Source organism: Arachis ipaensis, chromosome B8, assembly GCF_059453495.1.
Source record: "Arachis ipaensis isolate K30076 ecotype BB chromosome B8, ASM5945349v1, whole genome shotgun sequence".
In the NCBI taxonomy this organism is placed as follows: Eukaryota; Viridiplantae; Streptophyta; class Magnoliopsida; order Fabales; family Fabaceae; genus Arachis; species Arachis ipaensis.
This window is the reverse complement of record NC_142443.1, coordinates 8676877-8701204: the sequence shown is the minus strand read 5'-3', so window position 1 is coordinate 8701204 and position 24328 is coordinate 8676877. Positions and strand designations below refer to the sequence as shown.

Genomic DNA, 24328 nt, shown 5'->3' with positions numbered 1-24328 from the left:
ATAGCCTAAAGGTCAATTAACCGTTTGACTTTATATATTGATGGATTCTCTTTTACCGAAAATAGGATAATTTATCTTATTTTAATAATAACCATTCTTTCTAACTTTTCATTGTCATCTTTTAATATGTTATTAATGCATCTTAACTATAATTCATGTATATTAAAGTATATTAATCTAAAATATTAATAAAAGAATAGATTAAAACTCTCAAGTAACAAAAAATTAGATACAATTTCTTATTAAAATTTCAAATACACTATGAATTAAGGAAATCATAACGCATTTCAAAATAGAGTAAAGAAATATATAAAAAAAATTTAGAATCCTAAAAGTAACATACTAGTTAATTAGTGGTGAACAATCATCACTTGATTCATGCACTACATAGCTAGATAGCAGAGGGTGTGAAGAACAATGTTTGGACGTAGTCATCAACTGTGTATGTGCTTTTGTCATCGCCATGCTGATATATGACCTGAGCAGTTCTTGCCATGTTGAAACAAGCTTTCACTATTGAAGAAGGCAGAGCGGTCGTGTTCATGGCTACACCATTCAACTCTAACCACAGCTTCCCTATGAGCCCCCTTATATGTTTTCTTGCTTCATTCTCATCACAACCATTATTTTCCCTCATGTAGCACTGTATGCTGCAAGCATTATCCCCTCTCTCTTGTTCTTCCTGAACAACATGAATAATGCAATTAGGATTTTAAAAAATTATGTAAATTAATCACTAAGTAAGTTGTCTTTATATAAAACTAATAATTGAGAAAATTAGATGACGCATTTAACAGTTTTCAACTATTAAATTTACTTAATGAGTATATAGAGTGATAAAGTATAAGATAAATGAGGTACCGTTGAGGTTCCCAAATCGTTCCAAAAACGAAGAATTTCGCCAGAACAAGAGAAGAGCCTAGGGTATGTCTTCATCATTGAAAGAGTATCCTTTGAGATACCATCACCAACGAGGAAAGTTGCATGCGTCATGGCCATGTAAGATCCTGCGGAAATCACCCCGTTGTCCAGATATTCCCTAAATGATGGCACGTAACCCTGGTTGAACCATTTGGCTTCCTCAAGAAATGCTTCAAATATGTCTATCCACTGAACAAAATAATAATATAATCATGCATCAACCTTTCGTTAATTAGAATCTTAAATTAAACGTATCTTGGAATGTTCATATATCGGATTCGATCCGCATATCCGCGGTATTTAGATCCGAAAATTGTGGATATAGATCCAATTCACAAGGCTATCGGAGCGGATCAAATCCGCACACTAATTGGATCCGATTGCGGATTTTGTGTAGATATTCGCATATCCGATCCGCATATCCGCGTATCCGCAAAAATAAATAAATAAATAAATAAATAAATATTTTTTTATATTTTATTTCAACTAATAATTATCATATATGTTGTATTATTTTAATTTATTATTTAAGAAATGTATGTTTAATATTATTTTAAGAGTAAACATATTTAAAAGAATAGAAAAAATGAATTTTATTGATATTTTTTTAATAAAAATAAGCTTTTAAAAATATTTTTGTATTTTGCAGATATATTCGATTTCCGATGCGGATCGGACCAGATCCAAACTTAAAAACTCCGGATATTGTATCCAATCCGATAATTTTAGTGCGGATCGGATCGAAATTTTGGCCATATCCAATCCGATTCGATCCGTGTTCACCCCTATAACTTATGTATATATGTTTTATTCTTGGGATTCTCACCGTTTTCTTCAAGTAGGCAACAGCGGTCAGTCCACGGTCTTTCTGAATTTTGTATGCAATTTCGTGAGTTGTGTTATATAATGCCATGTAGCATATTTTCATGTATTCAGGTAGCTGCTCCATTGCATCAAGATCCCATCTATAAGTAAAAAAGTACTTGGTTCGTTTCAAAATATTAAGCAGAAAAAAATTGCTCTTAATTGGCACATACCTTTTGATTGCCTTGACGAAAAGAACAAGATCATCGAAAGAGCCGTAAGTATCGAAGATATCATCCATAACAAGCAAAATGCATACTGTTTTAGTAAGTTCAATACGGCAGTTGGAATAACGTGGTTCTGGGAAAATCCCCACTGTCCATAGAAAGCACTCTGATGGTCTATCTCTAGCAAAACCAAGGCTCTCTATTAGTCCTAATTCCTTCCACCACCTAAACAAATAAATTGTCACATCAATTATATAAGCATTTCAAAGTAAATATACTTTAGATTTATATATTGTATTAAATTTAAAACGATTACAAAAATTTAGAGTGTGACCTGGTGATTTCTCCTAATTCTCTTTTGTACAATGATTGAAGCATGTCATAATCCAACTTGGCCAATTCCAAAAGAGCTGGTATTTTGGTTGTTGTACGGCTGTATTGGTCCATGTAATTCTTGGCTTCTAACCTCTCCATTTGAAGGTGCCTTGGAAGCCTTAAGGCTCTGCTAACTTGTCTTCCTAATTCAGGAGCCATGTGAGGGATTGATTGGTGAAGATGGCCTCTTGAGAAGTCCATGGCTTGTTGTAACACTCCTTCACCTTCAGCACCTAGAAATGATGCCTCGTACAAACTTAGCATGCCACCTATGTCTCTGCTCAGTGATTCCTTGAAATTCCCACTCTTGTCCAAAAACTTGTTGAAATTCTCTGCCGTCAAACAATCATAATTCATCTTATTATATCATAGGTACAGTAAAATATTTAATTTGAATATAACATGAATGTATGTCTATTTGTTTAAATTTTTGAAATTAGTTTTACGATTCAATATTAAAATTGCTATGATTTAAAGGTTTAGAATTCGATTTTTGTTAATAAAAAAAAATTTAAGTATAAAACAAAATAAAATAAAAAAAATTTTACCTAAAAGAATATATTAAAAATATAATAATTTATATGATTGTTTTTGATAACTTCACTTTTCGAAAGAAAATAATTTCATCACATTTTTTATAGTAATAAAGATAAAATTTTATTTTTTAGATTTCTCATATATTATTTTTAATATAAAAATAGAAAATATATAAAAAAAATACATAATGATAAAGATATAACATATATAGTCTTCATCAATTATTATTTATCAACTTGCCAAATGCAAATGGATTAATTAAAGTGGAAACTCAAGTGTAGTCGATTTCACGTGAAGTTGATACCTAAAAGCCGTTAAATGATTTAACTGATTTGACTAAATTTTCATCTAACGGCTCTCAGGTATCAACTTCATGTGAAGTCAACTTCATGTGAAGTCAACTTCACTTAAGTTTTATTAATTAGTTGAATAAAGGTAATACATACCAGGAAAAGTGGTCCAGCCATTGTGCCTCAGGAGGCGAAATTGAAGGGATGTGGCAAATAGGTCTTGTGAGGCATCCCAGTGGCATATCTTTCCAAGAAGTGCATTGATCTCTTCTTCAAAATGGTGCCCAATTCCCAGCTCTTGAATGCTATCAATTATTTTCATTGTTCCCACTGGATCGCTTGACTTTTTTAGCAATGCTTCTTGCCCTTCTTTCTTCACCTGCTCCAAGCTTTTCTTCCTATCATTACTTTCAAGACACTCCGCCTATCACCCCAACATCAAAACCAAACCAAAATAGGAAAATAATTAACTGCAGAAAAGGAATTTAAGGCCTTGTCACCTTTGAAACCAAAAATTAATATAGTTAATTTATTAACCATGAATATACAAACTGTAAGATCTTTAATATCTACTAGCTCCTCTTTTTCTTCTATGAGAAATTCTTCACATACAAGCGTTTTTTTATACAAGTCTTTACAAGTGCACGCTCTTCTTCTTCTTCTTGCGTACGTTCTTCTTCCTCTCCCTCTTCTTCTTCTTCTTTTCTTTCGTTTCTTGCCTTTTCTTTTTCCTTCTTCAACCGTTACTGCACGTTTTCACTGCACCTTCTTCTTCTTCTTCTTACTGCACGTCTTTCTTCCTCTTCCTCTTTCTCTTCTTCTTCTTCTTTTTTTTCGTTTCTTGCATTCTCTTTCTCCTTCTTTATTTACGTACTTTTTTCTTTGTTTTTTTTCTTCGTTATTCTCGATTTTCATTGTTTTTTGACATCAAGCTCTAAAATTATTTTTGAAGAAGAAGAGAAGCAACAGAAGATGAGGAGAAGAAAGAGAAAGAGTTCTGAATTATGCATAAGGTGTACTTCAACGAATTTTGAGTATATTTCTTAAATCCTTTGGGTGTAGTTTTTGTAATCCTTTGGGTGTATTTCTATAATCGTTTGGGTGAATTCCTTTAACTGTTTGGGTGTATTTCTGTAATTATTTGGGTGTATTTCTGTAATCGTTTGAGTGTATTTCTATAATCGTTTGGGTGTATTTCTGAATTTCCATTATCTTCAAATTTGGTAAGAAACTCGTTTTCATGGAGGAAGAAGAAGAAGAGTCGTTTATAATGCATGGTGAGTGAAGTGGTTGGATAACATGCGTTTATTTACTCTTGAATGTGAGAGTGTAATGCGTGTTTTTTGTTGGGCTTGTGCCAACTTGTAAGACTTGTAAGCCAAAAAGACTTGTATGTGTAACAGGTCTCTTCTTCTATATAACCAGTGCCTTTTTATTACCAATTTGGATGCATTTAAAAAGTAGTATATAAAGAACTATGTTAGGTATATATTAAAATTAATTACAAAAATTAGCTATTAGTATAAAATATATATTAAAAATAAATTAAATTACAAGTATATTTGTATATAAATACATTGATGACTGATTTAGTGTATGGGTAGCATTTTTAATATAATTAATATATTAAGTTTATTTTCTTTTTTTGTTATTTGTCGAAGATAATTAATTTTATTTGAGCATTTGAGATTTCACTGAGAGGCAATTTGATTTTTTTTTTTAACTTGAGACTCGAATTGGAGATTATTACAATATCTATCACGCTAATCAATTATTTATGAGATAAGATTTAAAGTAGTCCCTGAAGTTGCACTCGAGTCTCATAGTAGTCCCTGAACTTAATAGTTACTCATATTCGTTCCTGAAGTTGCACTCCAGGACTCAGATTCATCCTTCCGGCATATTCCGTCCACCTGGCACCACCGAAAAGCTGTTCTGGACTCCTCTGTGACACGCTGGCCAGGTAACGGCTAGCTGACGTGGATTAGTAAACTTTTATGGTGCAATTTGGTCCCTAAGTTAAAATTAAAAATTTTAATCTCTAAATTTAATTATTATTCTCTTCTCTATAGTAGTAATTCCTCTCTTTTCTTTTCTTCTCTTCTCTTCTCCATATGGATGTGAAAGAGACTACAAATTACAACTTCATTGAAAGTAGGCATATGTTTTGTTAATTAAAAGTCACATACTATGTCTTTGTATTTAACATTTTATGCACTCATTTAACTCTAGTTTAATTAAAATGTTTTACAAAATTAAATTTTATATTTTTATATGATTTTACAAAAATCTATCTCTTGTATTTACGGAATTAAAAAGTTACATCGTTATTATTATATACTATATTACATTTTCTTTCGAATCCTGTTTCAAAATAATCATGCATCATCCTAATTTAACTGTCATTCACATAGTATTAATATAAAGTGTTATATTATGACATTTCAAATCGTATGACATCTCTATTAAAATGACATGTCTAAGATTTTATTATAATTAAATAGGTATTTCAAATTAATTAAGGGTAATATTAAAGAAACAAAAAATAGCAAAATTTTACCTAATTTAATATTTATTATTTTAGTCTCTAATTAATAAAAAACCAATTAAGAAAAATAAATCTAATTAACTAATTTAAGACACTAATTTGATCATATTAAAATATTAATCATATCATCTTTTTGTTTGCAAATATCATGCTGACATTTTAACATTTTATATTAGCATTAGAGATGAGTTGAGATTCACAATTTATAAATTTATGGATCAATTTAATCATTTTTAAAAGTCAACAAATTTTTATGAACGTTCACAATTTTAGAAACTAAACTTTACATTATTTCTTTAATTATATATATCACATAACTTTTTTTATGTTATAATCTCACCATCTATCTTACAAAAAAAAAAAGGGATAAAAGCAGTTAAATTTATTCAAATAATGGTTGTTAAGAAAACTCTAGTTGTTATTGTTATAAGATACTTCAACTAAAAATAAACAAAAAGAAAAATCTTGTGAATTTGGGATATGAAGATCTATGCCTGTAGAGAAAAGAGGGATTACTGTATAAAAGATAATGATGATTAAATTTGGGGATTAAAATTTTTAATTTTGATTTAGGGACCAAATTGCACCATAAAAGTTTACTAATCCACGTCAGCTAGCCGTTACCTGTCCAGCGTGTCACGGAGAGTCCAGATCAGCTTTCCGGTGGTGTCAGGGACGGAATGTGCCGGAAGGACGAATTTGAGTCCTGGAATGCAACTTCAGGGACGAATATGGGTAACTTTTAAGTTCAGGGACTACTATAAAACTCGAGTGCAATTTCAGTGACCACTTTAAAACTTATCTCATTATTTATCGATAGATATATTATTTTTTTTAAGCGTATCTATGATGTATATAAAACCATGATAAAAAAAAATAGTTATTAAAAGATTGCTTCTTCCATAAATCAAGTACTTGGAGGGACTTTAATTTACCCAAAGAAAGTAAAATAAAAATCTTAAGAGAGAGATTAATCAAAGGGCACCTTCTCACGAAGAAGAACGGAATTGATAGATAATTTTTTACTATGCATAATGGTCCCTTGGCCTTTAGATGTTTGTAGCGACAAGTTCCATGGTGGATGCATGGAATTGTGACGAGGATGATGAATTGAACTTGAAAGCGAAGAAGCTCTTACTTGTATAACAAGAGCCATTGATCTGTAGACATATGAACAAGTAGCTCTCTAAGTTAGAACTATGTATGTTGTTATTATGACTATGATGAACACAATTGTTGTCTGCGCCTTATATAGATTCTCGCTAACCGCCACTATGAGCCAAAGCAACTTCTAAAAATTAATTTCGTGTCAATAAAGGTTTTTTGAAATTTGTGGGCACCCATATGTCAATGTCATTACTGATTGATTTTTCTTATCTTTCGATAATGCAATAATGCCATTAAATGTAATCGGTGTATGTGAACGGCAAGTTTTAGGAAGCGCCCCTTCTAAAGGGGCATTCCACACGCCGTTTGCTTTTTGATGTCGTGGCATTGTTGCAAATTAACACGTGGTGGTGTATGTGACAGACTGGCAGAAAGAGGATAAAAGGAGAATTGTGAACATCCCGTCTTCTTGTAAAACATTTGTGGTTGGAGTGTTTGTGGTAGAAATATGATATAGGGTTATTATATGAGCAGCTTGTAAATATTTTTTGTGTGTAACATAAAGTTTTTTTTTGTCTGAAAAGCTGGCCTATTTTAACTGGGCTTTGTAATTTATGGTTTTTGGAGTAAACTGAATGGTTGAGAGATTTAAGAATTGGGCATTTAATTACCGAAAAAAAAAAGAATTAGGCTTAGTAGGTGGCTGCCAAAACAAATTTTGACTGTGATGTAGAATAAAATGTTTAAAAGTTCATTATCCAAAAATAAATTTTTGAAAGCGTTAAGTTTCTTCCTGTAATATAGATTTTATTTGATGGTAGATTGAAGACCGCAAAAAAAAAAAAAAGAATTAATTGTTAGATTTTAAATGATTGTTGTCTTATTAATATATAATTGTTTTTGTCTTTATTCAGTTTGTGACTTCCTTGTATAATCTGTTTGATTGATAATTTATATATATATTTTTTGTTATAAATAATATCAATCAAAAAGCACTAATTGTAATTTTGTTATCTCATTCTTGAAGTTGCTGTTTGATGAATTCATAATATTTTAGTTGATGTAGTTCTATTTAATTTCAAGGTTCACGATAAATTATAAATATGTTTTATTACATTTATTTATACTTTATCTATTAATTATTATAAAATAATTTTGTTTGGCTCAAAATTTTGGATGTTGTTATTTTAAATAATAAGTGAGTTGTTGGGTGGGCTGTGAAACTCAATTCAAAGAAATGTTATTATAAAATAGGTGGCCTCTAACCAATACATACATTGTAGTAGAAAAGAAACACTATAGTAGGTCAAGCATGGAAGATTCAATGCAGCGATATCTTTTTTTTGCCGTGACGAAGGGCACTCGCACCGGTGTTTTCACGAGCTGGGAAGATGATAGGGAGCAACTTCGTGATTTCACAGTCACCAACAAGCTGGTGTTGGTCTTCAATGCAAGATTGCGGTGCATTATGGCTGAGAAATGTGCAACTCTGGAAATGATGGGTGGTGCCGTCGATGCTGTGTGTGGTAAAAAAGGAGGCTCAAAGTGTGGAAGTTTCTGTGGCCGTCCAAGTGTTTCTTGTAAGTGTGTTACTTTTTGGTGTTACATTTTTTGAATTTATTGGAATTTTAGTGTGAAGATGTTGCTGTTGTTCAAACAGGGCTGCCAGTCATTCCGCAAGAGGAGCTGAATGCTGAATTTGCTATAGTGAATAGCATAGAGGATTGGTTGGTGAAGCTTTGCTATGATTCTGAAATTTCTGCTCCTTGTTTCTTCAAGCAAGAGAGATATCTGAGAGACCAAGGCCCATTCTATGGCTTTACCGTGGTGGTTCCTGGTGAACCATATGAGGTTGAATTAAATGCCAAGGGACGATTTTCTATGGTGGAAAAGGCTGTTCGCGAAGATGCAGCAATGGAGATGCTTGGTCAAGTGCTTGATATCACCGGTAAGGAGATTAAAGACTACAGTTACTTAAAAGTTAAGCTTCTTCGTGATAGTAACAATGCACTTCGGGCTAAGGTCGGTCAATTGGAGGATGTTTACGAGAAGCTTAAGGCTAGTTATGAAGCTGCAGTGAACGCTCGCATTGAAGGTCAATCTCTGTAACTTATGTTTGGTTGAATACATTTTGGTGTAGTACGTAGGACGAGGGTGGTGGCTTAGTAAATTTAGTTGTGTTATGTATGGGATTGTAGACTAGTTAATTCTGTTGTAAGTTTGTGTTGGTGTTGAATTAATTAATGAAATTAGAGTTATGTTGTAGTAGTATTTGTGCTAATATTCTACTATGAAATTGGTGATAGCGAGTACATTTTTTGTGTAGTATTGAGTACTTTAAAATTTGTCTTATGCTCTTGACAAAGGGTTAAAGTATGCTTCATTGAAAAGGCTGTTTTGAGGATATGAGTGAATCAGACTTCGGAAGCGTGTTTGTATTTGCAGTGGGAGGCAACCTCATTAAATGCATTTAGCATTTTCTGTGAAATATAAAGGGACCCTATTTTGTGTCATTGTCTCAGGGATTTTATTATAACTTGAATTATGTTACGGTGCTTTTGTGATTGCGGTGACACAAGAAATTTTGGCATAACATATGATGTTTTCAGGTCGATAGCTTTATGTGGTACTTGAATTAAGATTCAACTAACAATGATTTCAATAATATTTACACAGGCTTAAATCCTAATAAAGGCTAATGCACAGTAGTTTTTAGGATATAGACTTAAATCTCACAATTAACTGTTAACTGTAACAAGTTGAAATAATAAAATTCTGAATGAATTTTCAAGTTGTAAATTTACCTATTAAGGATGGCTAGGTAAAGCACCAATAAAGTAATGGTTAGGGTGAGAATGGTAGCTGCATTAACAGATATACGTGGAGGCTTAGTTCCCCATAATAGTAAATGACCTTTAGGCAGCAAATCCTGTTGTGTTGGTAGTGGTGGATCGGAGCCAGGGTCGTAGCCATCAACAATTGGTGCATGAGGAACCTTGAGCTGAGTGTGGTCTTTAGCAGCACCTTTTATTAGACTGCCTTGGAGGGGGTCTTCAGCATAGCATTCAGTTTGAGCTCCCATGGTTTGACTGATGTACTCAACCCATGCTATTCTTGCATCATCAATGTTTCTGAAGGATTGGTATGAGTTACCACTAAACCCATCAACTTGTGCATGGCATGCCGGCCAAGTTGTATAAATTCCTGGGTTTTTCCCACGAAAAATCACATAGACTTTCTTGTTTTGTCTCACCATGATGGGTGAAGATTTGATGCAAATTGTTTGTGGAATTGTCTCCCTTAGTGGACTTTCCGTTCTTATAAAGGATAATGAAGGGTGTAGTTAGGTGGAATATTTAATGAGACCATTTAATTCTTTCATGGCCTCAAAAATATTTAAATAAATATCTTAAATAAGCCACCTCATAAAGCTGCTACGAACTAAGAAAAAGTTTGTCTGTCTGATACAGTCCATGGACAGTGGTTACCCAGGAAGGTCTGCTCTGGTTTTTTTTGTCTGCATATGGAGACAAAAGATGTTAGCAACAAAGAATAATTTGGCAGAAAAATATATGGAGGGAAAATAATGTTATATATACTATAACATAAACCTCTGGTATTGCAACCTTCATTAATTCATAATTTTGTGATAGTTGCACATGCAAACGTTGAAGAGGTGCATGGCCGCTGCTAATAGGTGTCATTTTTTTCATGTATAATAAATTGAATAGTGTTGCTACATGTAGGTAAACTAGGGTGACACTGTCCTTATATGATGTTCTAGTTGTCTCTTTTGTAGGTCTCCTGAGTATTCACTTCATGGAAAGGTATCTTCCAAGAGTGACAGAGATGGCAGTGGCATTCTGTTGTCGTCACAGCTACATGAAGACATGTCCGAATACATTCTTGACAGTCCTCTCCCGAATGTTCCAAAGAATCCAACACAGTGGGGTGTTAATGCTATCGACATCGCTAACTTGACTGCTCCCGACTCCGACGAGGATGAACGAGGCGGTCAATTAACAGCTCCCATGAGGAAGAATAGGAGGCTATTTGATACACCAAGGGGAATTGCATCAGCCCCTACCAAGCGTTCCAGAGGAGCTTCTTGTTCTAAAGTGACTCGAGTAAGTTTTGTTCATGTCGTCGTTGTTGCTGCATTTAAGTTGAAGTTTCCCAGTTGTTGATTTTGGAACCTTGTGGCAGAAGAGTACGAAGATGAATTTCAAGCCCCATCATGATATGGACCTTAATCGGGCTGATATTGTGCTATTCAAGTTTTTGTTTTCCAATGGGCACCCTTTAGAGCAAGTTATGTGTAGCTTACCAAGTTGAATTTTATTATATGATCTGTTAACACCTTCATTTCATTAAAAGAAGCCACTAATCGGAGTATCATTTCATGCAGAGAGACCCTAGTTAGGATGCGCAAATATCGCCTGACCAGGCGTCAGATTCAATCTTTCGTGTCCAGCCGTGAGATTGATGGCAGGGCTGTTGAAATGGTTGCGATACGGAATGCATGTTTGATACAACACCTAAGACATGCACACTACTAGACTCTTCCTCCCAAATTTGCTGTGAGTGATGTTAGAGATATGTGTTGAAACACAACACTAATTGGACTATTATCCGTGGAGTTCTGATAATGTGTTATGTTTTTAATAAGGATGACGTGATCCGTGGTGTATCAATAGAGGAGCTCGTTGAAACATATGTCTCATTCTGGGTCAAACCAAGCAGATATCTTGATCATGTGAGTAATATTTTTATTCGTTCTTTTATTTGATTATATAATTAGAAATATTTTTATTTATTAATTGTAATTTAATAAAAATATTGTCATACGACTTTTGTATGAATATTATGAATGACCCAAAAAATATTTTTTAAACTTCTATCACTCTCGAGTCTTTTGAACAAATAAGCAGTATCTTAAAATTTGCAGTTGAACACTACGGATAATAATTTTAACGTGTCATTGTGTTAGATATTGGTTCCCGTAGAAGACATCTTCATGCACTGGTGGTGTATGGTCGTTGACTTTCCTAACCAATGTGCTTATTTATTGGACTCATGGCCAGAGCCAAACATGGTCACTGATAGGGAGAAACTTATGCGGACAATGATAAGGGATGAATAGTTTGTTTGTGTGTCTTCTACATAGAACAAAGAGTTTCTGGTTAAGAGTAGTCATTGGTTTTTAATTTCCAGCTAGGGAGGCTTCATGAGTTGATGACTTCTCCAGCTTATGGACCTGCTACAGTTTACACTCCTAGCAAGCTTCCTAAATGGCCAATTCGTAGAGGCCAAGGAATCCCCAACTGCAATACAAGGTCATTCTTCATGATCATTAGAATTTCATTAGCATTAACGGAATATCTTTTCATATGATGATAGGTTTATTGTCCATTACAGTTACAACTCTGCTTCTTGAGTGATATCATGGCTACACCCTGAGGAAAATTTCAACCCATTGCAAATAAGTGGAGTGGTAACATCACTCGGCCCGACCATCAAGACATACGTGTCTTATATTATATTTTCTTTAATAGATATGTTTTAATATATATATATATATATATATATATATATATATATATATACAACGTAGCAAGAAATTTGCCTAAGTTGTGCTTGTTTTGATAACGTCTCCAGCTTGATGATTATATTCTGCGTGGGAATACTGCTGTTTTGCTTGCGGGAAGAACATTCAATGCAATTGGAAATTTGGTGAGGATTTGGGTTGCAGATTGGCACGGAGGTGTATAGGCATGAGCATACATGGGTACCGTTACCAAGTCATTGACAGTCGTGATTTCAGATGGGCTAGATTTATAGTTCGCTCCATGGGATGTGATAAGTCCATGGCCTAAATAAGCTCCTTTGGGTATGAAAAATGACCCAAAGTTAGCAGCAGTGTTTAGAATTTATTAACTACTTCGTATTATTTTGTGTGGTTTGTAACTGTAATATTTTATGCAATGACGGGACTATATTGGTTATTAAATTTATCCGAAAACTTAGTTATAATTATTAATTATCTTATAGAAAAATTAACTACTTAAAAGAAAAACGTAACGCATACTACTCCACTAACCTCTTCCCATGAATTTTAATACTCACTATAATCAGCCTCTTCGTAAACAGCCCTCCGTTGGGTACCACTACCAACAGCAGCGTGTCCTTGCCTGTGTGTATGCCTTTGTGAACAAGATAATCGGTTATGGCCAACCGCGCGGCAAATTCCACATCTCTTTACACCCTTGGTAGATGGCTGCCTACCCACACCAAATTTACGGCGCTTGTGGTGACATAAAACATGTGGATCTCTTACGCAATCCTCAAGAGTAGATGACACCAGAGGATCAGCTCCTTCCCCCCTCCCCCCCACTTGGAGAAAGTCTCTTGCTTTTCAAGTGCAAAATTTCATTTCTCAATTTACCAGTGACGTCCACAAAATCATCCACTCGTACAGAAGCAAGGACACACAACTCCCTGCATAGGTCATTCAACATCCAATTGCGGCAGGTAACCATCGAATCCCAGCAAAACGGTCCCTTTTCCATGAAAGCCCTCACCCTCGAACGGGTATCTTTTGACCACCTTTCCAATACTACACTCGCAGGCATTTCAGTGATATCAAGGTGATAAAATACTGCAATAATGTGGTCACAAGGAATCCCAAAGGTCTCCATCCTCATGCACGAACACTTGAAGAATGACCCATTTCGATAATGTGAAACGCGCCACTCTCGGGCAGAATCTCCAGACCGGAATAGGGAATAGATATCTGAACATGCTGTGAATGTACAAGAGCTTATCTTTAACATGCAAGCCTGTGAAAGCATTGGTCGGAAAATAAGAAATATCTCTCTTGTCAGTACACTTACCATAGACCTTTCAAGCGATCGTAGAGGGCTTTGTAGTACCATCTCCCCAACAGTGGATTGTAAGTCAGAGAATGCTTCCCGGGACCTCATTTGACTGATACATCAAAAGAATTGCTCAACAAAGTCTTTTAAGTTGTGCCGGGAATGCACAAACTTGCCGAGCATAGAGTGAATCCCCTCACATCTTGACGTGGTTTGGAAGCCCCCAAAGAAATTACCACGGATGTGTGCAGTTGCCCACATATGTCTTCTAGCATATAGATCACACACCCAGGGATTATCTTGTAGGCCTAGCTCAGAAACCACATTATTCCAGTGCTCTTCGAACTCTGCCACTTCATAGTCAAATAACATACATTTCTTGAATTCAGATGAGAACACAGGATTGCTTTTGTTTGAGGTCGCATTTCGGAGTAAGTGCCATGCACATAGACGATGATACAAATTTGGAAAAATTGATTCAATTGCTTTCTTCATGGCTCTATGACCATCAGTGATGACACATTTGGGTGCCTTGCCCTTCATGCCTTCTAAAAATTGCTGCAGTAGCCACTTATATGTTTCCTCTGTCTCATTCGCAACAAGGGCAGCAGCAAACACGATTGTTTGATTGTGATGATTAACCCCCGAGAAAACCACCAGCGGACACATGTACTTATTCTTGCAATATGTCGCATTAAATACTAATACATCCCCAAATATTTCATAATCCAGTTGACTACAGTTATCACACCAAAATAAATGCACCAAACGACCTTCTTTGTCCGCTAGGTGTCTAACAAACATTCCCGGATTTTCTACTTTCATACGTTGCAACAACATAAGGCACGCACTTGCATCCCCACCAATAATCCTCCGTTGGTTGTGAATTCTGTTGTACATGTCTCTCTTAAAAAACGGAACATTTTCACACCCGCCTGCTGTCTGCACAAACGATGCATAAATCTGTGGGGTCTTGATGCCGACTTTTAACATCATATTCATTTGATCAATTGTCGCCGAGTTCATCCTTCTATGTCCTGAAAGCATGAAAGTAAGTGTGTCCTCAAGCATCTTGTGATTATGAACTTCCTGGAAGTATGTTACAATCCATCTGCCACTATCCTTGTCGATATGGACACGCATTTCTGCCTCACAGCCACACCTAGTCTCTGGCTTCGGCTCCCGTTTCCGATCAGCAACTTCGACTCCATCACAAATTCTTGCCTTCCGAAAGCCCTGCCTGAAGCATACAAAAGATTGTTGTATCATCTCGTTATTTAGATTACGCCGAGACCTATACCTTCGAGCAACAAACCCATTCATTTTCGCATATAAGTTGTAGAATAAAAATGCGACTTCCCGATCCGGAAAATGGAGACTTTTAATCTCTTCCACTGTGATTTCCTTCAAATTCATACAACCTAGATCAGCAATTTCATCAGTTGCCCTTTCTTCCCAGTTGTCATAGAACTCATCCCCAAATTCATCATGTATCTCTGACTCTTCTTCAAAACCTTCGTCACCTTCAAATCCCTCACTCCCTTCCTCGCCTACATCGCTCCCTTCACCATCAACATGGAGACCTTCGACTGGATCAGGGGCACGGACCAACTCCTCTGAATAGTACTCCGAGTCTTCCACTTCCGACCTCTGTAGCCAAATAAACTCAACTTCACCAACAATTTCCTTTCTTTCATAACAATGACATTTTAAATAACATAACAAACCAACAAAAATATAAAAAAAACTCACCATGGAAAATCGGCCAACTCAAAAATTGCTCAAATGGCTACTCGTACACGGCAGCAACAAACTTTAACATAATCTATGCCAACTTATAATTTGTGATAAGTATAATCCAATTCCAAATATCTGATATATTAAAGTAAGTAACAAGTTAGAAAAGGCAAAAAGAAATTCCCAAATGATTATATCTGTGATAAATATAATTAGGAATGCATTCTCAGTATTTGAAATATTATTTATGATTTTATAACCAATAAATTTAATCAAAGCTATCTGCACAACAGAAGCATAGAAACAACACAAAGATAATAAAATATTCAATTTGCCTATTCAAGATAATTGCATATATACAATATTAGTAAATATCAACAATCAGGCTACTGTGCAAATGGAGCTTCCTTAAACATATGAATATTACACTAAATTGCAAGAACTGAAACATCAATATATTAGTTAAAACAACTAATCCAACAAAGAAGAAGGATGAGAAAAACAAATCACCTTAGCTTTCAAACTTTATGAAAATCAACAGACAACTCAGTCATTTAGAGCACAGCTTATTTGAAAGGGATAAAAGTTGTAAAAGGAGATGCATTCACCTTCCAAGATAGATAAATATTCAATGCATACGCTGCACATACTTTCACCACTTTCAATTTCCACAATCTTTCCATTATTTTGAAATTCTACTGAGACCCCGAAAAATAAAAAAAAATTAACTAACTCATGGACTACTCAATTTTAAAGGGATCCTGTATCAAAGAAACAAGCACAGACAAAAAATACATGATTTCCATGTGTAAGTGCAAGGAGAAAAATATTTACTGCTTTAGTGTTTGACTTTGATTTGCTGCCACTATGGTTCGAAACTGAAGACTTCTCCTTCACTTGTTTCTTGGCTGCACCAGTAACAACTTCAAATATTGTGGGCACTTCATTAATCATATTGAAAAGGCGTTTCCTGCATTACAAGGTAATTCATAACTTCATGGATGAATGAATGGCAAACATAAACAAAGTTGCAACAATGCCATTAACCAGACAAGCAAGACCCAAATGTTATCTTACTTCCAAGTTCCAACCATCTCAAGTCCCAAAACATAGTTCCAAGTTAACTTTAAGAAAATATTTACGCTTTAGAGTGAGACATACATATCAGCTTTATCAAACCCAAATCTGGCTCCAAAATAGAAGGCAATAGCAATACCTATCAGCTTTAAAACTCAATGAAGATGGTTGAATAGAGGGCTGAACGGTTGCTCGAACACGCGTCAGCACCGACGCTCAAACAGAGAGAAAGCTCGCAAGACACACGGTGACCGACGGTGGAACAGACGCGTTTCGAGAACGCTGGAGCAGTGCGGATATCCACCGATCAGATGCGACGGTTCTCGTGGCTAGACAAGTTGAACACCGGCAAGGAGGTGAAGGTTCCAACTACTCTCTATGGTGTTTGAAGCAACGTTCTTATCTGCCAAACTTGATACAGGACACAAAGGCTAACAAAGATGAGTTACGTAACACCCCAAATTTAGGCTATTTTCACCATGGAGTTGTTAATCTCGACAAAATTAAGGATCCAAGCGACGTCCCAGCATCAAACTTACCTTGGTCAGACACTCAAAAATCATAATGGTCAATTTTACATGTACCGGTTGAAAGTTGGAACTTGGGCGTGTGCAAGTGGATTGACTATTGCAAATAATATTGAATTGGCTGACACAGCCTAAAGGTCAATCAACTGTTTGACTTTATATATTGATTGATTCTCTTTTACCGAAAATAGGATAATTTATCTCATTTTAATAATAACCATTCTTTCTAACTTTTCATTGTCATCTTTTAATGTTATTAATGCATCTTAACTATAATTCATGTATATTAAAGTATATTAATCTAAAATATTAATAAAAGAATAGATTAAAACTCTCAAGTAACAAAAAATTAGATACAATTTCTTATTGAAATTTCAAATACACTATGAATTAAGGAAATCATAACGCATTTCAAAATAGAGTAAAGAAATATATAAAAAAAAATTTAGAATCCTAAAAGTAACATACTAGTTAATTAGTGGTGAACAATCATCACTTGCTTCATGCACTACATAGTTAGATAGCAGAGGGTGTGAATAACAATGTTTGGACGTAGTCATCAACTGTGTATGTGCTTTTGTCATCGCCATGCTGATATATGACCTGAGCAGTTCTTGCCATGTTGAAACAAGCTTTCACTATTGAAGAAGGCAGAGCGGTCGTGTTCATGGCTACACCATTCAACTCTAACCACAGCTTCCCTATGAGCCCCCTTATATGTTTTCTTGCTTCATTCTCATCACAACCATTATTTTCCCTCATGTAGCACTGTATGCTGCAAGCATTATCCCCTCTCTCTTGTTCTTCCTGAACAACATGAATAATTCAATTAGGACTTTAAAAAATTATGTAAATTAATCACTAAGTAAGTTGTCTTTATATAAAACTAATAATTGAGAAAATTAGATGACGCATTTAACAGTTTTCAACTATTAAATTTACTTAATGAGTATATAGAGTGATAAAGTATAAGATAAATGAGGTACCGTTGAGGTTCCCAAATCGTTCCAAAAACGAAGAATTTCGCCAGAACAAGAGAAGAGCCTAGGGTATGTCTTCATCATTGAAAGAGTATCCTTTGAGATACCATCACCAACGAGGAAAGTTGCATGCGTCATGGCCATGTAAGATCCTGCGGAAATCACCCCGTTGTCCAGATATTCCCTAAATGATGGCACGTAACCCTGGTTGAACCATTTGGCTTCCTCAAGAAATGCTTCAAATATGTCTATCCACTGAACAAAATAATAATATAATCATGCATCAACCTTTCGTTAATTAGAATCTTAAATTAAACGTATCTTGGAATGTTCATATATCGGATTCGATCCGCATATCCGCGGTATTTAGATCCGAAAATTGTGGATATAGATCTAATTCACAAGGCTATCGGAGCGGATCAAATCCGCACACTAATTGGATCCGATTGCGGATTTTGTGTAGATATTCGCATATCCGATCCGCATATCCGCGTATCCGCAAAAATAAATAAATAAATAAATAAATAAATATTTTTTTATATTTTATTTCAACTAATAATTATCATATATGTTGTATTATTTTAATTTATTATTTAAGAAATGTATGTTTAATATTATTTTAAGAGTAAACATATTTAAAAGAATAGAAAAAATGAATTTTATTGATATTTTTTTAATAAAAATAAGCTTTTAAAAATATTTTTGTATTTTGCAGATATATTCGATTTCCGATGCGGATCGGACCAGATCCAAACTTAAAAACTCCGGATATTGTATCCAATCCGATAATTTTAGTGCGGATCGGATCGAAATTTTGGCCATATCCAATCCGATTCGATCCGTGTTCACCCCTATAACTTATGTATATATGTTTTATTCTTGGGATTCTCACCGTTTTCTTCAAGTAGGCAACAGCGGTCAGTCCACGGTCTTTCTGAATTTTGTATGCAATTTCGTGAGTTGTGTTATATAATGCCATGTAGCATATTTTCATGTATTCAGGTAGCTGCTCCATTGCATCAAGATCCCATCTATAAGTAAAAAAGTACTTGGTTCGTTTCAAAATATTAAGCAGAAAAAAATTGCTCTTAATTGGCACATACCTTTTGATTGCCTTGACGAAAAGAACAAGATCATCGAAAGAGCCGTAAGTATCGAAGATATCATCCATAACAAGCAAAATGCATACTGTTTTAGTAAGTTCAATACGGCAGTTGGAATAACGTGGTTCTGGGAAAATCCCCACTGTCCATAGAAAGCACTCTGATGGTCTATCTCTAGCAAAACCAAGGCTCTCTATTAGTCCTAATTCCTTCCACCACCTAAACAAATAAATTGTCACATCAATTATATAAGCATTTCAAAGTAAATATACTTTAGATTTATATATTGTATTAAATTTAAAACGATTACAAAAATTTAGAGTGTGACCTGGTGATTTCTCCTAATTCTCTTTTGTACAATGATTGAAGCATGTCATAATCCAACTTGGCCAATTCCAAAAGAGCTGGTATTTTGGTTGTTGTACGGCTGTATTGGTCCATGTAATTCTTGGCTTCTAACCTCTCCATTTGAAGGTGCCTTGGAAGCCTTAAGGCTCTGCTAACTTGTCTTCCTAATTCAGGAGCCATGTGAGGGATTGATTGGTGAAGATGGCCTCTTGAGAAGTCCATGGCTTGTTGTAACACTCCTTCACCTTCAGCACCTAGAAATGATGCCTCGTACAAACTTAGCATGCCACCTATGTCTCTGCTCAGTGATTCCTTGAAATTCCCACTCTTGTCCAAAAACTTGTTGAAATTCTCTGCCGTCAAACAATCATAATTCATCTTATTATATCATAGGTACAGTAAAATATTTAATTTGAATATAACATGAATGTATGTCTATTTGTTTAAATTTTTGAAATTAGTTTTACGATTCAATATTAAAATTGCTATGATTTAAAGGTTTAGAATTCGATTTTTGTTAATAAAAAAAAATTTAAGTATAAAACAAAATAAAATAAAAAAAATTTTACCTAAAAGAATATATTAAAAATATAATAATTTATATGATTGTTTTTGATAACTTCACTTTTCGAAAGAAAATAATTTCATCACATTTTTTATAGTAATAAAGATAAAATTTTATTTTTTAGATTTCTCATATATTATTTTTAATATAAAAATAGAAAATATATAAAAAAATACATAATGATAAAGATATAACATATATAGTCTTCATCAATTATTATTTATCAACATGCCAAATGCAAATGAATTAATTAAGGTGGAAACTCAGGTGCAGTCAATTTCACGTGAAGTTGATACCTAAAAGTCGTTAAATGATTTAACTGATTTGACTAAATTTTCATCTAACAGCTCTCAGGTATCAACTTCACGTGAAGTCGACTTCACCTGAGTTTTATTAATTAGTTGAATAAAGGTAATACATACCAGGAAAAGTGGTCCAGCCATTGTGCCTGAGGAGGCGAAATTGAAGGGATGTGGCAAATAGGTCTTGTGAGGCATCCCAGTGGCATATCTTTCCAAGAAGTGCATTGATCTCTTCTTCAAAATGGTGCCCAATTCCCAGCTCTTGAATGCTATCAATTATTTTCATTGTTCCCACTGGATCGCTTGACTTTTTTAGCAATGCTTCTTGCCCTTCTTTCTTCACCTGCTCCAAGCTTTTCTTCCTATCATTACTTTCAAGACACTCCGCCTATCACCCCAACATCAAAACCAAACCAAAATAGGAAAATAATTAACTGCAGAAAAGGAATTTAAGGCCTTGTCACCTTTGAAACCAAAAATTAATATAGTTAATTAATTGACCATGAATATACAAACCGTAAGATCTTTAATATCTACTAGCTCATCCTTTTCTTCTATATAACCCGTGCCTTTTTATTACCAATTTGGATGCATTTAAAAAGTAGTATATAATAAAAGACTATGTTGTGTATATATTAAAATCAATCACAAAAATCAACTATCAGTATAAAATATATATTAAAATATAAAATATATATTAAAAATAAATTAAATTATAAGTGTATTTATACATAAATACATTAATGACTGATTTAGTGTATGAGTAATATTTTTAATATAATTAATATATTAAGTTTATTTTCTCTTTTTGTTATTTGTCGAAAATAACTAATTTTATTTGAGCATGTGAGATTTCACTGGGAGGCAATTTGATTTTTTTTTTTTTAACTTGAGACTCGAATTCGAGATTATTACAATATCTGTCACGCTAATCAATTATTTATCGATAGATATATTATTTTTTTTAAAGCGTATCTATAATGTATATAAAAACCATGATAAAAAGGAAATAGTTATTAAAAGATTGCTTCTTCCATAAATCAAGTATGGAAATACTTGGAGGGACTTTAATTTACCCAAAGAAAGTAAAATAAAAATAAAAATCTTAAGAGAGAGATTAATCAAAGGGCACCTTCTCACGAAGAAGAACGGAATTGATAGATAATTTTTTACTATGCATAAGAGTCCCTTGGCCTTTAGATGTTTGTAGCGACAAGTTCCATGGTGGATGCATGGAATTGTGACGAGGATGATGAATTGAGCTTGAAAGCGAAGAAGCTCTTACTTGTATAACAAGAGCCATTTGATCTGTAGACATATGAACAAGTAGCTCTCTAAGTTAGAACTATGTATGTTGTTAATTATGACTATGATCAACACAATTGTTGTCTGCGCCTTATATAGATTCTCGCTAACCGCCACTATAAGCCAAAGCAACTTCTAAAAATTAATTTCGTGTCAATAAAGGTTTTTTCAAATTTGTGGGCACCCATATGTCAATGTCATATTACTGATTGATTTTTCTTATTTGATAATGCAATGCCATTAAATGTAATCCGTGTATGTGAACATGATATTCGTACAATTAATCTGCGCATACAGCAAACGGCGACAGCAGGCAAACTAGACCACTGACCACCCATGTCATTTATATATAATATATGTTTAAATAGTATGTACCTGCATTATTGTTGATTTATTGTCAATATTCAACTTAATATGTATAAAATTCAACAATAATACTACTCCTAGATCACTCAATTAAATTATGAATGTTAAAAGTGATATCGAGATTAAAATGCATAGATATTTTTTGAAATTTAAGAAAATTTGTTTTTTAGAGAAATATAATTAATTATATTCAATTCTCTCTTAAATAAAGGATAAATTATACCCTATAATCTGTTTAACAATTATTGGATGAAATGAATTATATCATCATGGTTAATATTAATTGTTATTAATAATTAAACTAATTAAATATAATAAAGCTTTTTTTTATAAATTATAAGAGTTACAAAAGAGATCTTATTTTTGAAACTACATATATATTAATTAGATCTAACAATATAACAAAAAAAAAAACTGAAAAACTAAAAAGAACAAATAAAAAAAAAGGCCGAATCACAAATTTAAAATAAAAAAAAGTAGATAATGTGTTAATTGAGTAATAAGGATAAATTTTACAATTGTTAATAGAGTTAATATAAAAATTGTGTAATTTTATAAGTATAAAGTTCAAGTAGTTTTATTATAATTAATTAATTTGGCTATTGTCACCCAAAAAAAATAGTTTGGTTGTTAAAATTTAAGTTAAATTAAGAGTTAATATTAATCATCTTGATGATATAATTTATTTTATTTAATAATTATTAAATTTATCATAAAAAGTAATTTATTTTTTATTTAAAAAATAATTAAATAGAATTTACCATATAATTAATATATCTTGAAACAGATAAAATACTAATCAATCATCACTTAGGTTAAATTCATGAAAATGAACCTTTCTTTTTGAATATTACAAAATATGAATCAACGTTTATTAAAAAAAACCTTATCAATAAACAAAAATTTTTGGGGGAAAAAAAATTCTATCTTTGATAGAAAATGTATTTTTTCTACTAATAATTTTGTGTAGATATTGCAAAAAGAATCTATTTCGGAAGACATCACTAGTTTCAGTTTCACTAGCTAGCATCATATGGAGAGGATTGGCTCCTCCAAGAGTGGAACTTTTTGCATAGTTTGTTTTAGTAGGAAGGGTTAATACGAAAAAAAGATTGAGTAGGTTAGGAATTATTCATCAGAATGATAATATTTGTGTTTTGTGCAAAAAAGATGTAGATTTTGTGCATCACTTTTTTCTTGGCTGTGAGTTTACGTGACAAATGTGGTGCGCTTGGTTGATGTGTGCTGGTAGAGCTTGGATTATTTCGAAGACTGTCAAAGAGCTTTTTGAGAGTTGGATTAGAGTATCTGGTTGTAGTTTTGAGCATAAGAAGTGGCTAGTAGGTTTCTTCGCGATTATTTGGAATATTTGGCTGGAAAGAAATAGCAGAGCGTTTCAAAGTGCAAGTCTATCTCAAAGTGCTTTGTTTTTAATGGAATATCGGATTTGCTGCTAGGAGCACAACACTTTGATTATCACAATATGCCATAGGTGCTTCTGGAATCGACCAGTTCAGCTCACTTATTAGGCATTTGATCCAAATCAGCTCTGCCACAAGGTCTGCTAGTGCCTTGTACTCTGCCTCCGTGCTTGATCTGGCCACCACTCCCTGCTTCTTTGACTGCCAGGACACCATATTTCGTCCCAAAAAGACACAGAAACCACCAACTGACTTCCTATCATTTGGATCCCTAGCCCAGTCCAAATCACAGTAGGCTGTAATCTTCAGAGATGGATTCTTGTGAATTTTCAGGCCATTTGCAGCTGTGCCACTAATATATCATAAAATTCTCTTGACCAGTTTCCAATGTGCTTCTAAAGGTGTTTGCATAAACTGAGCCACCTTATTTACACTATAGGTCAGGTCTGGTCGTGTCACGGTGAGATATTGGAGACTTCCTACTACAGAGCGGTATAGTTGAGGATTATCAAACACTTCTCCTCCCAAAGCCTGGATTCTAAGGGTGGAAGGTAGTGGTGTGGCACACGACTTACAATTACTCATGCCAGCTTTTGCAAGCAAGTCCTGCACATAGTTGCCTTGGGACATCATCAATCCTCCGTCCCCAGTCCTGGTTGCTTGAATTCCCAAAAAGTAATGCAACTCACCCATGTCCTTCAATGCAAAGGCTGAGTTAAGTCTTTAAGTGACTGCAGTGAGTACTGCAGGGCAATTTCTAGTGACAATAATGTCATCAACATAGATTAAAACATAGGTGAGAGAGGTCTCTGGGTTTGCAGTCATGCGGTGTGTGGCTCCAGAGTCTGGATACCACACTGAATCCTGAATGGTTGCAGGATTCGCCAATAAACTGCTAAAGTTTGCTTTTGGC

General features: G+C 34.1%; 2 protein-coding genes and 1 pseudogene across 2 annotated transcripts; all 3 read right to left on the bottom strand.

Annotated features, from left to right (window-relative positions):
• Window positions 1–323: 323 nt before the first annotated feature.
• LOC107610456 (putative terpene synthase 11) lies at window positions 324–6898 on the bottom strand. The gene is made up of 7 exons (XM_088496127.1): window positions 6688–6898; window positions 3311–3578; window positions 2287–2659; window positions 1959–2177; window positions 1748–1886; window positions 862–1110; window positions 324–682 (listed from the first exon to the last, which is right to left on the bottom strand). Exons 1-7 carry the CDS (start codon window positions 6856–6858, stop codon window positions 392–394), a joined length of 1710 nt encoding a protein of 569 aa, XP_088352253.1. The 5' UTR covers window positions 6859–6898; the 3' UTR covers window positions 324–391.
• Window positions 6899–12873: 5975 nt separating this feature from the next.
• On the bottom strand, window positions 12874–15328 carry LOC110265221 (protein FAR1-RELATED SEQUENCE 5-like; annotated as a pseudogene).
• A 2022-nt stretch (window positions 15329–17350) lies between these two features.
• Window positions 17351–21694, bottom strand: LOC110265652 (putative terpene synthase 11). The gene is made up of 7 exons (XM_088496931.1): window positions 21456–21694; window positions 20444–20711; window positions 19437–19809; window positions 19109–19327; window positions 18898–19036; window positions 18012–18260; window positions 17351–17832 (listed from the first exon to the last, which is right to left on the bottom strand). The coding sequence occupies exons 1-7, from the start codon at window positions 21639–21641 to the stop codon at window positions 17542–17544; spliced, it is 1725 nt and encodes a 574-aa protein (XP_088353057.1). The 5' UTR covers window positions 21642–21694; the 3' UTR covers window positions 17351–17541.
• Window positions 21695–24328: the final 2634 nt, after the last annotated feature.